Source organism: Miscanthus floridulus, chromosome 5 (assembly GCF_019320115.1).
Source record: "Miscanthus floridulus cultivar M001 chromosome 5, ASM1932011v1, whole genome shotgun sequence".
Lineage (NCBI taxonomy): Eukaryota > Viridiplantae > Streptophyta > Magnoliopsida > Poales > Poaceae > Miscanthus > Miscanthus floridulus.
The window spans coordinates 147,678,287-147,694,625 of NC_089584.1; the positions used below are offsets into that span (position 1 = coordinate 147,678,287).

The 16,339-nt window shown below is 48.0% G+C and overlaps 1 protein-coding gene and 1 long non-coding RNA gene across 2 annotated transcripts; one reads left to right on the forward strand and one right to left on the reverse strand.

The window, feature by feature from the left end:
* Positions 1-1,552: 1,552 nt before the first annotated feature.
* Positions 1,553-2,395, reverse strand: LOC136454064 (uncharacterized). The gene is made up of 3 exons (XR_010759115.1): positions 2,282-2,395; positions 1,991-2,203; positions 1,553-1,661 (listed from the first exon to the last, which is right to left on the reverse strand). It is a non-coding gene; the product is annotated as an uncharacterized lncRNA (long non-coding RNA).
* Positions 2,396-10,184: 7,789 nt separating this feature from the next.
* Positions 10,185-13,959, forward strand: LOC136454065 (protein ALTERED PHOSPHATE STARVATION RESPONSE 1-like). Its single transcript, XM_066454619.1, has 4 exons — positions 10,185-12,024; positions 12,143-12,354; positions 12,495-12,718; positions 12,790-13,959. The coding sequence occupies exons 1-4, from the start codon at positions 10,461-10,463 to the stop codon at positions 13,529-13,531; spliced, it is 2,742 nt and encodes a 913-aa protein (XP_066310716.1). The 5' UTR covers positions 10,185-10,460; the 3' UTR covers positions 13,532-13,959.
* The last annotated feature ends 2,380 nt before the right edge of the window (positions 13,960-16,339 follow it).

A 16,339-nucleotide genomic window follows, 5' to 3' on the forward strand; every position in this document is an offset into this window, starting at 1 on the left:
TAGGCTGTCGTCGTCTGTCTTGTCTCACCTCTAAATTTAGGGGGTGGTTGGTTGATGCCCTAAACTTAGGCGTTGGCTAGACATCTTTATCCAACACTAATACTGTATGGACAAGACATACTTCCAGTATGTAACAAACAAAAAGCCGTTAGCATGGTATATAGATAGTCTTGTTTGTGGTCACACCCACGTCGAAATATATTGAAAAAACAATGGTTATAATTAATTTCCATCATATATGTATGATTTTTTTTGCAACCACGAGACAAGCACACTCTCCTCACTCCACCCCTCGCCCTTAGAAAGTTATTCTAGTTCATCTGAAATCAAACCATCGAGAAACTCACGCCACGAGGCGCATAATTTCCTTTTCGCTCCCACGTGATCGGCAACGCCTTCCTTCGTCGTCGTTTCGTGGCAAAAGAAGTTGGCACTTTCTGTATCAAGCTTGTGATGCTGAGAAACACGGATTGGTACCCAAATTTTCATGTCGCATTACCAGCGCATTATTTATATTATTAATAACCTTATACAAGTAGAGTAGTACACTAGTACTACTATATAAGTACGGAGTATATGGTATGCATATCAGTACGGCAGCCAGCCAAATTAAATTAGTTTAATTACTCGGTCATCAAGCTAAAATATATTCAAGCACATCTCTAAATAAAAATGGCTGGGCAGGAGGATAGTACAATTGAACTAATCCTTGTTCGCACTACCGTAAACAGTAACTTTGCCGAGAGCCCGATGCTCTCGGCAAAGACGATCTGACGCTCGGCAAACTATTTGCCGAGAGCAGCTCTCGGCAAAGAGCCGTCGGAAAAACATCTACCGGCAAAGGATTCTTTACCGAGAGCCCCTTTCGGCAAAACATTTACCGAGAGTAATGTAAAGGCTCTCGGCAACAATAGCTCTCGGTAAACTGGCGCGCAATAGTAACGGCCAGACGGTAGGTAACGGTGTGAGGGGCTTCTTTGCCGAGAGCGATCGTCGGCAAAGAAAGAGCGACCGTCGGCAAAGAATTGTAAAAAAAAAAGATGTGCGGCCGAGGTGGTTTTCAAAAAAAAAATAGGTTTGCCGAGAGTCGACCACCAAGCTCTCGGCAAATAGGAAGATTTACCGAGAGCTAGGCTCTCGGCAAAGAGGCATATTCAAGGGTTCAGTACATCGAGGATGAACGAAGGTTTGCCGAGAGCCGACCACCAAGCTCTCGGCAAAGAGGAATATTTGCCGAGAGCCTAGCTCTCGGCAAAGAGTCCAGAGAGCTTTTTCTTATTTTGTTTATATTTCCAGCTTCAACGACACATATTTCACAAATATAACACATCATCCACATCACATATATCACAAATATGTCATCCACATCACATGTCTCACATTATAATCCATCTAAACATCTCAAATCCAACAACACATGTCCATCTCAAAATGCTAAGTTCATGTCACAAAGTGCTAATACATGATGAAGAACAACAGGCTCACTCCCAAGGCTCCCACCCTCCCGACGGCGGCGGCTGCTGCGGCGGACGGTGTGGATACGGCTAGTACCCCGACCCTCCCGGCGGCTGCTGATGCGGCGGAAGTTGTGGATACGGTTGGTGCCACGACCCTCCCGACGACGGCTGCTCAGGCACATCATTCGAACCCGCCGATTGATTCTGCACAAATGAGAAGAAAAATTAGTAATTATAGTAATACTAAGGCATATAATTGTAATCTAAGCGTAGACAAGTCAAAATTTGCAGAACTAGGTATAAAATTATAATCTAAGCCTAGACACATCAAAATTTCGGCAGCACCTCCCCTGCACGGTGAGGTTTCCAAAACCTGCAAGAAAACCAACGGCACGATGGCCGCCCACCACATATCAACGGCACAATGGATGGCACACATATATATAAACGGCACGAAGGCCTCCTATCACATATCAACGGCACGATGGCCGACATGCACAGTAAAGAGCTTTTGTTAGAGAAGTTGAACTCACGTATGAGTAAGGTGGGTATGGGTAAGGCGGTGGAGGAGCGAACAGCTCTAGTGGCGCTGGACGACCCATCGTGACGCCAAGACTTGCCACGTACTGAGCCAAGGCGTCAAACCTCGCCCGCTCGGCCTCCCACCTCTGTCGCTCGGCCTCCCGCTCCCTCTGTCGCTCTTCCTCCACCCTAGCCTTATGCTCCTCGAGCGCATGCACCTGAGCCTATAATTTTTCACCGCATTGTTACAAGCAATTTCGAGGAATGTAAAACCAATGAACGACGAATAAAACAGAAATAACCTGTAGTGCTGCCACACGATGCGTCGAAGTGTCCTGCCTTGGGCGTATGGGCACGCTACCGCTCGTGCTGCTTGTCCGGACCTGTGAGAGAGTGGGAGTGGTGTGCGGGTCGAGCGTGCTATTGCCGATGAGGTACCGCCCATGCTTCTTGCCTCCCACCCTCATGACGATGTCGCCGTCAATGTCCGCGATGTGCGGATCCCAGTCTGCCCCATGGACTCCCCTTGCCGCCTCGGTGTACTGACTGATGCGCTCGGGGATGCTCTCGTTGGTGAACGACTCGGCTGGGTCGTCCGGGTTCCAGTTGATGTTGTCTGTCGCCTTGCCCTTGTGGGCCAGAACCCATGACTTGAGCTCTCCGCATGGCTGGTTTTGATGTGCAGCCGACTGTGAGAAAAACAACAAGACGATTATAAATCATGTAGGAATAAACGTCTGAAAGAATAAATAAAGCTACACCAAGTCACGTACCCATCTAGCCCTGAATTCGTGGATGTTAAGGTTGCCCTGGTGGTGTGATACACCTGGCATCAGCAAACGTCGTTCCCAGAGGACGGTGTGGTTATCCGCCCAATTGCCACTCACCCACCTGTCGACCATCATCTGCCAGGCCCGCGTTTTATTGGCGCACCAGCCAGGAGGCACTTGTACGACATCAAGTACATTGACAGATATAAGAACAATTCAAGCCTACCCAATCTCAGAAGAAATCAATATTGATGTTGTATATTTACCTTCAGGTACTGCTCTTTGGTCAGATGCATTAATCTTGCATCTTCTTTCTTTACCTTCCGATGCTCATAGACGGCACAATAATCGATTGTGGTTAGATGCCGCTTCTCTTTGGTTTTAATTGGAGCGATTTTTTTTTCCGAAACTTAACTGGAGCGATTTGGAATGGCATAAGGAAGAAGCGAAGGGGGAAACCCCGGAGAAATTCTTCTATCTGAACTGGCTGCACAGGCTGTGAGCAGTTCAAAACCAATCAAGCTACCTATCTAGGTAAATACAATGAATCACTAAGTGCCCAATTGGTAGTACCAGGGGTAGTATTTTTATCTGGACTGCACAATGATCAAATCAAATCAACCATGGTCACCTCATGCGCATCGCAGAACTGGATTTGCTGATATAGACTGAGGTGCCCTGGATTTGCTGATGCCCAAAATATAAACGCAATTAGACAGCTGTGCTGATATAGACTGCTGTACTGATAGTTATTTAAATTTAATTGCATTTTATATACATAGCATAAAGATTAATACTGCTGATTATGTTGACACAAAAAAATCTGAAATGATTAGTTCTGAGAAGAAATAGATTATGCGAGCGTGCTGCTTAGTTCAGTAGAATAACACAAACATGACCCCACGGCGTCCAGTGTCCATGGCTGCTGTTTTTTTTTGTCTGGTGGGACGTGGGAGGTGGCCAAGTGTAGCTAATATATTTGAAGAAATTTGCTGTTGCTCATCCAATGTATAAAAATTCAGGCATGGGATGGTGAATCGAGCAGCAAGAGTAACAAAAGAAAAGATGCATACACTCATCCAACGTAAATGAGATGAGAATTTGTGTACCTGTGTGAGCCGGAAGAGCTTAATGAAGCACAAACTCTGCAGAGATTCCCTTGTTGGCAAATCGTCGAGCACCTTTGGAGCTACAGCGCAATCGCGAAATCATGAAACCTGATAGGATCATAGGAGAAAGTAGGAGGCGCTTAAAATTAGAACGGACGCTTGCCTGGCCACTTGCCTGAATGGAGGGTGGTGGCAGAGATGAGAACGTGAGGATTTTCTCGGCGGGAGATTCTGTGCTGCCGGGAAGGAGAACAGGCACGAGTTCCTGCTGGGAAGGAGAAAAGACCGATCGATGGCAGTGAGAAAACTCCTGACCGATGGTGTGTATGTTGACGTGGGCTGCGGCGGCGGCAGCGCGCGCGGCCGGGCGTGGCGGGCTGCGGCGGCGGCGGGGCTGCGGCCGAAACGGTTCACCTTGCGCGGCTTCCGGGGCTACGCCGAAACGTTTAAGTGGTGAAGCCACTTTGCCGAGAGCCAGATCTGGGAGGCTCTCGGCAAACCTTCCCCCTTTGCCGAGAGCCCCCAGATTCGGCTCTCGGTACAGTTATTTTTTTTCAAATTTCGTTCGAATTTTTTAACTAGCTAACTGCACAAAAAAATAAAAAAAAAATAAAAATCATTATTTGCCGAGAATAGCTCTCGGCAAACCTCTTCGCCGAGAGCCAGCTCTCGGCAAACCATTGATCCAGGCTAGGTAAAAAAAAAAAGAAATCTGCGCCGAGAGCGGGCCCAGTTGCTCTCGGCAAAGAAGCTTTGCCGAGAGCAATCCCCTGAAGCTCTCGGCAAAGAATATCCAAAAAAAAATTAATAAATAGCAAACGGCTCCGGAAAAATACGAAATTTTGCTGTGTTGCAACTTATGCTCTCTAATGGCTATACAAAAAGTTTGGAACTCCAAAACTAATTCGACCGTGACATTGTTTGAAAATCCTAATGGATCATTCTCAACTTTATGAAACTTATTCGGAGATGTCTCAGATTGTAAGAATTATACGCAACCACTTGCGCGAAACATTTTCAATTTTTTACCACAGCCTCCAAGTGTGATACCATGACTTCATTGCAAATATCATAATTTTCCGAATTCGTTTCCTTTTATTAAGAATTTTTAAATCGTTCGGCGACATATGTTCGTGGTCTTCGATTCGTAAAATAAAAGGTGAAAAAACGTCAACAAGATGTTATTTGCCCCCAATAATGCATAAATAGCATGAATATCATTTTCTACTTAATTTGTTCCCGTGTTTAAATCAATCGCTGTTCAAATTTTAATCGATTAAAAAAACTCCTTGAAATGCAATTAATTAATTATATATAGCAAATAATTACAAAAATACACAAAATTTTAATATTGAGTACAACCTGTAGTATGTGTATAGAGAAAAAAAGTTTGGAGCATATGAAAGAAAAAACAATTTAATTGGAGAGAGTTAGGAGAAGAGAAACACATGCACATGAAATATAGAAACCACGTTTGCCGAGAGCCTGGGAGGGGCTCTCGGCAAATATTTGCCGAGAGCAGCGCTCGGCAAACAGTTTTGCCGAGAGCCATAACGGTGGGGCTCTCGGCAAAGTGGTGACGCCGTCAGGGCAAGTCACGGCGATGGGCCCACGGCAATGTTTTGCCGAGAGCCTGATTTTGCCGAGAGTGCGGCCCACGGCAAAGGCCCATTTTGCCGAAGGTCATTTTTTGCCGAGCGGGGCTCTCGGCAAAATGGCCCACTTCGCCGAGAGTTGTTGTTTGCCGAGATGCAGGCCCACGGCAATCTTATGAGTTCCCGACGGCCCGTGTTTGCCGAGAGCGGCGCTCGGCAAACGGTTTCTTTGCCGAGATCCCGCGTTTTTGCTCTCGGCAAAAATCGCGGCTCTGGGCAAAGGACGTTTTTGCGGTAGTGTCGATAATCGATATAACGGCTCCAGTTGTCGTCACTCAAATCAAATAATTTAAACCAATGCTAATATAACCACCCAATGCAACCCATCTCCAACTGATGTCAGGTTCAACGTCCACGAGGGGGCACTGAAATAATGAACCAAACAAAACAAAGAGAGGAGGCGAAATGGCAACGCAAGCACATGGAGAGATTCCATTTATCTCGGAGTCACTTCTCACTCAGTTGAGGCAATAAAAAAAAAAGAAAAGAAAGGAACAATGCAATGTGCACGCAAGTTGCAAGGACTCCGCTTTGGGCGTCAACTCAAAATCGTTCGTGGCAGCAACCACGATCGTGCTGTGCTCTTCATCATTTTTCACCGATGGAAATGGATGGATCTGTCATGTGCTGCCTTTTTCCCTTCGTGCTGACTGCTAAGGTTGTGTTTAGTTCGCGAATTTTGAAAATTTGGTTACCGTAGCATTTTCGTTTTTATTTAGCAATTAGTGTTTAATCATGGACTAATTAGGCTCAAAACGTTCGTCTCGCAATTTCCAACCAAACTTTGCAATTAGTTTTTTTTTCATCTATATTTAATGTTTCATGCACATATCGCAAGATTTGATGTAATAGCTACTTTAGCACTTTTTGGAAATTTGGTTGGAAACTAAGGGCGCGTTTAGTTCCGAAATTTTTTGGCTTTTGGCTACTGTAGCACTTTCGTTTGTATTTGGCAAAAATTGTCCAATTATGGACTATTTAGGCTTAAAAGATTCGTCTCGCCAATTACAGGCAAACTGTGCAATTAGTTATTCTTTTTACCTACATTTAATGCTCCAAGCATGTGCCGCAAGATTTGATGTGACGGAGAATCTTGAAAATTTTTGGTTTTTGGGTGGGATCTAAGCAGGGCCTAAACCAGGCCTTACTTTTCCTTCCTTTTTTTACGCGCTTCGTGTGGACTTTGCATGCATTCCAGCTATCTGCTGCTGCTACTACTAGCACCATCTAGTACTTTTTGACTTGCATTGCATGTGTCATGCATGGTTCTTTTTGCTCTGAAATTGACACATGCATGAAGTGCATAGAGCTGCAGCTGCAGGCCAGCCGTGTAGAGCACGAATTTTGTCTAGAGTAGTAAATTTGTTATAAGGGTTTGTTTGATTTTGCTCGGGTTCCGCCGAACGACCTGATCAAGAGCAGGTTTTGAGCACCCCAAACAAAAGAGCTGAAACCGTCTTTCCCTTGTGAAGCACAAACTAAGAGTGTCTTTGACAGATGCCCTGTTCGCTTGGCTGATAAGCCATGACTGAATGTCCTGTTGCCTGATTTGTTGTGAGAGAAAAATACTGTTCGTTGGCTGAAAAAATACGGCTTATAAGCCAAGCGAACAAGGCATCTTGAAAAAGTACAGTTTTTTTTAAATGGTTTAAGCTTCATTTTTTTCTTGACTTAGAGCGAAGTCCCGCCAAATAGCTCAACGTGACATACGATCGGGACACAAGAAAGCCCCGAAGTTGTTTTTAAGAATGTGGCTCAACCTGCTCCTTAGTTCCCGTTGTTTTAAGAAGAGCTTGTCTATACATAAACCAAGTGTTTCTCCCCTCTCCCATACTCGACTCCTTCGCCACACGCCCGCCTCCCTGCGCCCGCCCATCCCACCCGCACCGAGCTCTCCGGCGTCGGCCATGGCGGATCGGGCAGGCATCCTCCTCCTCCTCCTCCTCCTCACGGATCCGGTCGTCAGCACCCCTCCTCCGCCACTCCCTCCCTCACTGTCGTGCACCCCGCCCTTCTCCTCCCCCTCGTCCCCGCCGCTGACCACCGCCCCACCGCGGGCGCTAGGGTTCTCCGAAGCTCTCGCGCGTCGGAGCTCCGACGAACACTAGCGCCCACGGCGCGGCCGCCTCCTTTCCCTCCCCCACCGCCGCCATCTTCTCCAGCTCCGGCGAGCCTCCCTCGCCCCGACCTGGCCCGGCCGCCGCTACCACCGCCAGCTCCCCTAAAATCGCCCGACCACCATCCCCACCGCGTGGCCTACCTGCGTCCCCCGTCCGGGCCCTTCTATCCCCGCCGGAGTTGGAGAAGAAAGAGGAGGAGAGCTCGCCGGAACCCTAGCCGCCGCGCCGGAGCTTGGGAAGAAGACGGCGGGCGCGGGTGCGGGGGAGGAAGAAGAAGGCAGCAGCGGCAAGGGGAGATCCGGCCGTCCGTGCCCCTCCTCCGCGCTCAGATCTAGCGGCTACAAAATCGCGTGTGAAATCCAAGTAAAACACTCGGTTGTTCTTTAGCATTCATGTTTAAGAAAAACCACTTTTTAGACAGCATAAAGTAGAGGAGTTAGAGCTAGTGCTATTTTAGTAAAAAAGAGAGAGTTAGTGCTATTTTTAGTAAGAGCCATAGTCCTATTTTAATAGGTCCAGGGTGCTGTGCTGCTAGGCTGTCAAATTATGCCAAAATTAAACCACGGCGTTTCTGTTTCTCTCCAGTCTCCATGGCTTTTGAATTTGATGACCCCTCTTCGTTGCGGCGACTCTGTTTCTGCAGGGGGAGGGGGACTGCCATTGCCCATTGCCATGCCAGCTGGTGATCCAGGAGACCAGGACGCATTGGCGTTGCGGTGATCCATGCCATGGCTCATGGCCTGTGGACTGTGGTCTCCGTCGAATTCCCCGCCTGCATGCCATGCCGCATACGCATGCGAGCTCCTCCTCCTCCTCCTCCCGTTCCGTTCGATCCGTTTTGTGCATGCATGACGGTGTGTTGTCTGCTCATACAATCTCTCCCTTCTATGTACCAAATAAAGTATAGACAAAATATGCAGTGTAAATCTAAAGGTATTTTAAATAGTATACTTTCGTCGTTTCAAGAAGTTTGAAATGACATCCAAATACGTACGTACACTGCTGCAAAAGTATAGATATTCAAAGTCTAGAAAAAAAAAACCATGCAAACATAACAAAACTGACACTGGTGTTTGACTTGTATTGCACATGCACCTAGATTTTGTTATTTTTGTATGATTTTTTTTCTATATTGAGTTTGAATCTTAACTTTTGCAACAAAGTATATATATCGATATGCACTATAGATATGCACCGTTTCAAAAACTTTCAAAAGACAGAAGTATGTTTTTTTTTGAAAAAGTTTGTAAAACTTTCAAAAGACAGAAGTATGTTTTTTTTTTGAAAAAGTTTGTATATTCGCACTACATATTTTGCCAAGTATACTTATGTATATAGGAGAAATTTCCCAACGCAAGGTGTGATGTGATGTGGCTCCCATAAAGTAAGAGCCTATGGACAGAGGCACAAAGCTAGCTAGGTGGCACGTTGGATAGACCATTCTAGGATTTATGGTCAATGTTAGAACTATAGTGATTGTGCTGTCTAATATTGCGAAGATTGCATACACTCGGCTATACCTTGTCACTTGGCTCATTACATCTACGGCTACACACCAGAACCATGTGCTACTACCTTGTGCTATGAACTTTATGTATAATAACCACCATCGTTATAAAATACTCTTCCCGTACCAAAATAAGTGTCGCTATGGTATTCGCGTTGATCAAATTTTCTTAAGTTTGATTACATTTATAGAAAATATAAGTAACATTCATATCTTCGAATAAGTTTATCATGAAAATAGATTTAACGATCTATCTAATGATACTAATTATTATGCACTACAAATATTAATATTTTTGTAAATATTTAGTCAAAGTTATATACAGGAAGTGAGAACGACACTTATTTTGGGACGGTGGGAGTATGTACATTATACGCATCATGGTTTTGGTAGGGAATATATTCTCTCTGTCCCTAAATAAATAGATTCTTAGAGTTGTCTTAAGTCAAACTTTTAAAATATGAATGAATTTCTAGAAAAAAAATCGCAAAATTTATGACATCAAATTAGTACCATTAGATATGTCATAGAATATACTTTCATAATGTGCTCATTTTATGTCATAGATGTTATTCTTTCCTATAAAGTTAGTCAAACTTAAGATAGTTTAGATTGCATTCATTCTAGAAATTAATCTATTTGGGGAAGGAGTAGTAATAGTTTTCACAATTATATTCCTATAAAAAAGGCATGCCATAAGTAGTTTCTTGAAAAAATACCACGAAATCGCTACGATTTTAAAGGATGTGATGAATCGATTTCAATATCTATAATAATATAATATATAGTATTTCCCATATTATGATTGTCTATGTATATACGTGAGCGTGGTGTACTGTTATTTGTAAAAGTAAATGAAAACTACGATAAGAGGAGCATATTACGCTCTAATTGAACTCCAATTTTAATTACGGAGTATAATGGTATGTAATGCAATCACAAAGGTTAAGATAGGAAATCAGAGGAAAGTAGAGGGCGAAAGAGCTAAAAGAGAAGACATCGAAACCGAAGACAAAAGGCACAACTACTCCTTCCGTTCTCGTCTCCGCCGCCTCCGCCTGCGCCTCCATCTCATCACGCCCCGCCTTCCGCGCCGCGCCGCCTCTCTTCACGCGGTTTCCCAATCCCGGCGCCGCTTTCCATCACCGCCTCACCGCGCGCCGCCATACTTTCACCCCGTCCCTGAGTCGGAGACGCACGCAGCGCGCCCTGCCGTCGTCCGTACCCTGTATATAATGGACGCCGACGAGCCACCGGAGCCCGCCGTATCCGTACGCCTGCACCGCCTCCGGAGCTAGGATTTCGCCCTCCCGCGCGGCAATGGGCTGCACGACCTCCCACGACGCCTTCGCCGCCGCGGTCACCTCCTCCACCTCCCGGGCCAGGGCGCGCCGCGCGTCCGCGTCCGGAGGAGACCCCACTGCGCTGTGCCGCGAGCGCGTGGCGCTCATCCGCGCCGCGGCCGACCGCCGGTACGCGCTCGCCGCCGCGCACGCCGCCTACTTCCGCTCCCTCGCCGCCGTCGGCGACGCGCTCCGGCGCTTCGCGGCGTCCGCGCTCGCGCCCGCCACACCCGAGTCCTCCTCGCCGGTGCTCACGCTCCCGCCTTCCCCCACCAAGCCGGTCGCCACCGCGGCCACCGCGTCCGCCAGCGTCCCGCCGTCGCCGTCGTCCTCTTCGTCCACCGTCTCGCCGCTCTCGCACTCCCTCTCCGACGACGACCTCTATCTCCATGACCTTGACGACACCAGACACGGAGGTGGCGGCGGCGGGAGCGAGAAGGCGTCGACGTCGACGTCCACGAGGTACCACCACCACTTCATGAGAAGATCGTCCACCGTGCCTACCGTTGTGTACGACGACCCCGACGCCCAGACCCAGTACACCACAGCCGAGCCCAGCTACGGCGGCGGGTACGGCCACGCCTACGGCTACAGCTACGGGCCTCCGTACCCGTACGGGCCCTACGGCGTGGTAATTGCGGGAGAGACCCCGGAGGCGGCGCCGAGGCATCCTGGGCCGCCGCCTTCACCCCCGACCGCGGAGGCCTCGCCGTGGGAATTCTTGGACCCGTTCGCACAGTACGACCAGTTCATGGAAGACTACGCTGGCGGGAATCTACCAACCAACAGCCCCAACTACGCCGAGCTGAGGAAGATGGAGGGGATCCCGGAGCTTGAGGACGAGGCCGAGCTAGAGAGGAAGGCGGAGAAATCCAAGCCATCGACTTCCGGGGTTTCTGATCAGGACATCAAGGGGAAGGGACCGATTCAAGACAATGCCGCTTCGAACGGCGATTTTTCTGGTGACAGCAAGCTGCAGAAGAATGCCACCTCAAAGGGCGATTCTTCTGGGGGCAAGCTGCAGAGGGATGCCACTTCAATCAGCGATTCTCCTGGTGGCATGCTGCAGAGGAAGGGATCGGAACCACCTCCTGGTGGCAAGTTGCAGAGGAAGGGGTCAGAGCCGGCTGCTGATGCCGAAGGCGAGGGAGGGAAACCAGTGTCCGGGCTTGATTCCGTGCCAAGCAATGCCAGCTCGAAAAGCAAAGAAGGGGGAAAAAAGAACACGGTGAGCCTAAAGGGCACAGTTAGCAGTGACATTGATGGCAGCAGCACCGGTGGGAAGAAGAAAGGTGTGGCCTTCGAAGCAGAGCAATCCATCAGAGCAGCAGAAGGAGGTGGGGAGAGCCATATCAAGTCAATCCAGTCGGTGGTGAGCAGCGAGCCATTCTCGCCATTGCATCATGGGACGAGGGAGGTCAGAGAGGCGATTGATGAGGTCAAGGAGTTATTCGATGAGGCGGCAAACTGCAGCACAGATGTCTCAAGGCTGCTGGAGGTGGGGAAAATGCCTCCCCGTGACACCCCAAGAGTTCTTAGATGTGGGTAATGCATTGCTTTATTCCAGTGCAACCATGCTTGAAATTGATTTTAGCTTTGTTGCTTCTGTTATATGTGCCAGTGCAATGATGTAAAACCATTCATTTCCATCTTTTGCAGATATCTCTTCCAGACTGATGGATCCGCTAGGCCTTACTGTGTCGACATCGTCTTGCCTCCCGAAATCACATGGCACGAAGTTAAGAGCATCAAGCAGCAAGGCAAGCACTTCAGCTTCGTCAGGTGCTGGCCGTAGCAATGGTATTGGCCACCTCTCATCAACTCTGGAGAAGCTGTGGTTCTGGGAAAAGAAGCTCTATCAGGAAATAAAGGTACACACTTGTGCTCCAGCGACAAACTTATAATTGAAGTAGTTGTGTTAGTGTATAGGACAAGAAAATGTAGGCGCTATTTCATATTTTGTCTGATTTATTGCCAAATATCTGTTGAACATCTTAGGTGGTTGTTCTAGGATGAAGAGAAGCTACGGATGAAGTACGAGAAGTATTACAGAAGGCTGAAATCCATGGATGAACGAGGCGCTGAATCAAGTACAATTGACTCCGTCCAGTTGTCTGTAAGGCATCTGAAGTCCAAGATCAGCATCAACATGAGTACAGCTAAAGCCTTCTCGTTAAAGATACAGGAGATTCGAGATGAAGAGCTTTACCCTCAACTGGTTGATCTCATCCAAAGGTATGAATACTCCCTTGAATTGTCTAGTCTTCAAAAGATTGAATTTATCTGATCCATATGATTTCTTACAGGTTCAGAAGGTTGTGGAAAGCCGTTCTGGAATGCCATGAGAAGCAGCTATTAGCCATACAGTACAGTAGAATTCACCGGCTGAAGGCGATGACTGTAAGCGAATCTGGTGTTGCTTCAGAGGCCTCACGGGATTTGGAACGAGAGCTCACGAAATGGTACCGTTGCTTCAACAAGTGGATGAGCTCTCAAAGGTCTTGTGCTGAGGCGCTCAATGAATGGTTGAAGAAATGGATCCCTGAGGTGCAGGAGGAAGTCACAGCAGATGGGGCCCCTCCTTTCTCCCCAGGCAAGCTTGGCGCACCACCTGTATTCATCATCTCAAATGATTGGTTTCAAGCAATCGAGATGGTCTCCAAGAATGATGTGCTGAGAGCAATCGACCAGTTCTCTAAAGTCGTGCATGAATTCAAGAAGAGCCAAGAAGATGAGCAGCGACAGAAGCGGAAAGCCGATCACGCTTCCAAAGATTACAACAGAAAATGTAAGGATTTGGAGATAGAACTTGGTCTGAGTACCATGGAGAATCCTCGCTACAGCCATGACAACCGTGCAATGGACTTGGAAAAGTTGAGGAAAAGAAGAGACGAGGAGAGCACTAGGCATGACAAGACCCTGAGTCATGCTCACGTAGCAGCTTCAGCTACTCTGCCTATTGGTTTGGTCCCTGTGCTGCAACATATCACCAGCTTCTTTCAGAGAAATCAACAGGTCTATATGCAAATCAGAATCCAAGGCGCCTGATGACACATTTGATTACTAGTTGTAGTATTGCGTTCTTTTGTATATAGAATTACAGATATATCAGATGGAGTTTAGGCTTTTTGGCTCACACTACTCTTAGAATATTAGAGTTTTACATAAGTAGCTACTGATTCATGGTATGTATAGGACTACTAATGATGTATTATTCATATTCTTGGGCTAGCTTGGCTTAGGTCTAAGCCACCCTTATGACCTAGTGATTTGTCCATTTGAGGCGTGAACACTTTTTTGACATCAAAATTAATGCTTACAGGTGCACTCGCCAACCAGTTCTAATTTCTAAGAAAGATGCACATATAGGGAGAAAATAACCCATGACATGGAGAGCAGTCACATCCACGCCACACATGCATTTGCACCTCTTTGTACAAATCTTGCCGCAGGCGTCCATAATTTCTCTTTGAAGAGCATACCTCACCGAACTTGCTGCTCCCAGCTCGGTTGCCTGAACTAGCCACTTCCTCTGAAAGTTCATCTCTCAGCTGGTCTTGCTATGCATTGTGGTTCTCCATATGCGGTACAATGTAATTTGAATGAAATGAGACCACGAAACTGGCATCCCCAATTTGCATTCTTGCAAACATGGAATAAGATGTAGCCGGAGTTCTGTCAGGTCCATGTTTTCTTCTATGAACAAGCTGCAGTTTTGGGCTCATGCTTGACTGCTTGTACATACATCACATAAAGTTACTGACAAGATGTGGCCAAGCAGTCCAAATTTATCGCAAATGAGATATCTTTAGAATATCAACTAATGGATTTTTAATACAAAAAATATTAAGCTTATTATCAGGCTTAAACTGCATAGTAGTGTGTTGTGCCCAAAACACCGGGTACAAGATATAGGTGGAGATTGGAGAGGAATTTAGGCTGCATTAGCATGGAATTGGGGTGGAGCTCTGGAGCAGTAAGATGTTCAGGGGACGAGTAGGAAAACAGAGGTTGGAGGCCTGTGCTGCTAGGGCCATCATATGTGCCGTGGGCCGTGGCGTAGCTGTTACCTGTAGGACTGCAAGAGGAGTTAGAGGAGCAGCTGAGATGGGCATCGAGGAATTATTCAGAGACACAACTCTGTCTCCTACCTCAAGCTACCTTACCCATCTGTGTTTCTGGAACCTTCTAGAGATTGCTCTGTGTTCTTTGATCTACTGTCGATTCACTTCTCTTCTACAGATTTTTATTCTGAACTAGATATATGCCCGTGCGTCGCACTGGGGCTATCAAATTTTGTCCACTCCAACAGATTTGCTGTCCTTCAACAACTCAGATTCATCATTCATCATAGACCAAATTCTGCTTCTTTGTTGCAGCTTCAGTTAACTCAACTACTTCTATAGGCTTGTTATTGCTACAGAACCCAGGTTCAGTTGCGAGTTCAGTTGCACAATTCCTTGGATAAGCACTTTCATACTCGTGCTCCCACAGTTCAGGTTAGTGTTGCAGTAATCCGAACCTTGGACTTCCAAAAAGCGTGACAGGCAGCACAACTCTGATATCAAAATCAGCCACTGCTGCTTGTGCGGCCTCGTCTACCACGTACTACCTGTCTGCCATCATCGGAGGCACACTCAGCAACACAAGAACCGAACACTTCCTCGCTCTTCTCGATGGCTTCTGCTGTCAGCAACACTGCCTGCGTCGAGCCGGCAACGATAGACATATTTCAATCAGGTTTCCCGAGCAACGTCCAGAGGGGATCGATCATCAGGGCCAAACCGGCCCGGATAGCTGGGAGCGTGCTTCTTGATATAACTGAGGTCCACCGCCATGCACGAAGGCGTGGTTGAGACGACCCAATTGGGTTTGAGGATCCCATCGCCTGCTCTGCTGGTGCTGCCGTTCCAGGACGTCGCCGCCGCCGACTTCTTCCCGCGCGGGCTCGTGCTAATCTTGTAGTCCGCCGCCGCCACCCCGTCCGCGGTGTGCAGGAACGGCAGGTACTGCACGGCCATGTCATCGTTCTCTTGCTCCACTGTAAGGTCAATGGGCGGCGCAGGGCCGAGGATGACCACCTCCGATGCGATGGATTGCCCGGCTGCAGGGTCCGGCGGGGCGCACGCATCGTCGCCGGGGATCCCGGCCCCGGGGCGGAGGACGAGCGATGCCCGCGGGCGAGTGCAGGAGGTCGGTGGATGAGAGCTCGAAGTCACCCACGACGATCCTGGCGGCGTTGCGACGGCGGTGAGCGGCACGAGCGCGAATCAAAGGGTCATCGAGCACCCCCTGGCGTAGATGCGCATCCAGAGCTCGCACTTGAGCACGTCCACGGAGAGCCTCAAGTGGTGGACGCGCAGCGGTGGGAGGAGTCGGCCCGCGCGACGTGCGTGGCCAGCGCGGCACCCGACGGGGACTCTGCTTCCGCTTCCGCTTCCGTTTCCCTGTCGGTCTCGTCTCCGACGTGGACTCTACTTCCGTCTCGTTGAGACTGAGGGATGGGGAGCCGTAGGCACGATGGACTCCGCAGGACCAGGAGCGGAGAGGCTGGGGGCGCGCGCGCACGAAGTAACCTGTGCACGAAACCTCCCTTAATAATAGATTCAGTAGACTATCTGTGTTGTTGCAATTGGATCGCGGAGGGAGGGTGTACGCTACCGGTCTTTTTCTTTTCTTTTTTCTTTTTTGCTGTTGGTGACTTGCTTAATCTTAAGATCTGCTGCCTTCGTCTTTCGAAGGTGCTTATACACGTGAGGTTTACGTATGTATCTTCGTATGTGTGAGTGTGCGTATGCGTGTGATTGTGTGAGCATCTGCGTGCATGGTGTAATTCTCAAAAAAGAAAAAACTTCT

Bases quoted from the DNA above. Each gene is read 5' to 3' on its own strand.
- LOC136454065 (XM_066454619.1), top strand. From the start codon at position 10,461: ATGGGCTGCACGACCTCCCACGACGCCTTCGCCGCCGCGGTCACCTCC. The intron at 12,025-12,142 runs GTGGGTAATGCA...CATCTTTTGCAG, and splicing joins CACCCCAAGAGTTCTTAGAT to ATATCTCTTCCAGACTGATG. The intron at 12,719-12,789 runs GTATGAATACTC...GATTTCTTACAG, and splicing joins CTGGTTGATCTCATCCAAAG to GTTCAGAAGGTTGTGGAAAG.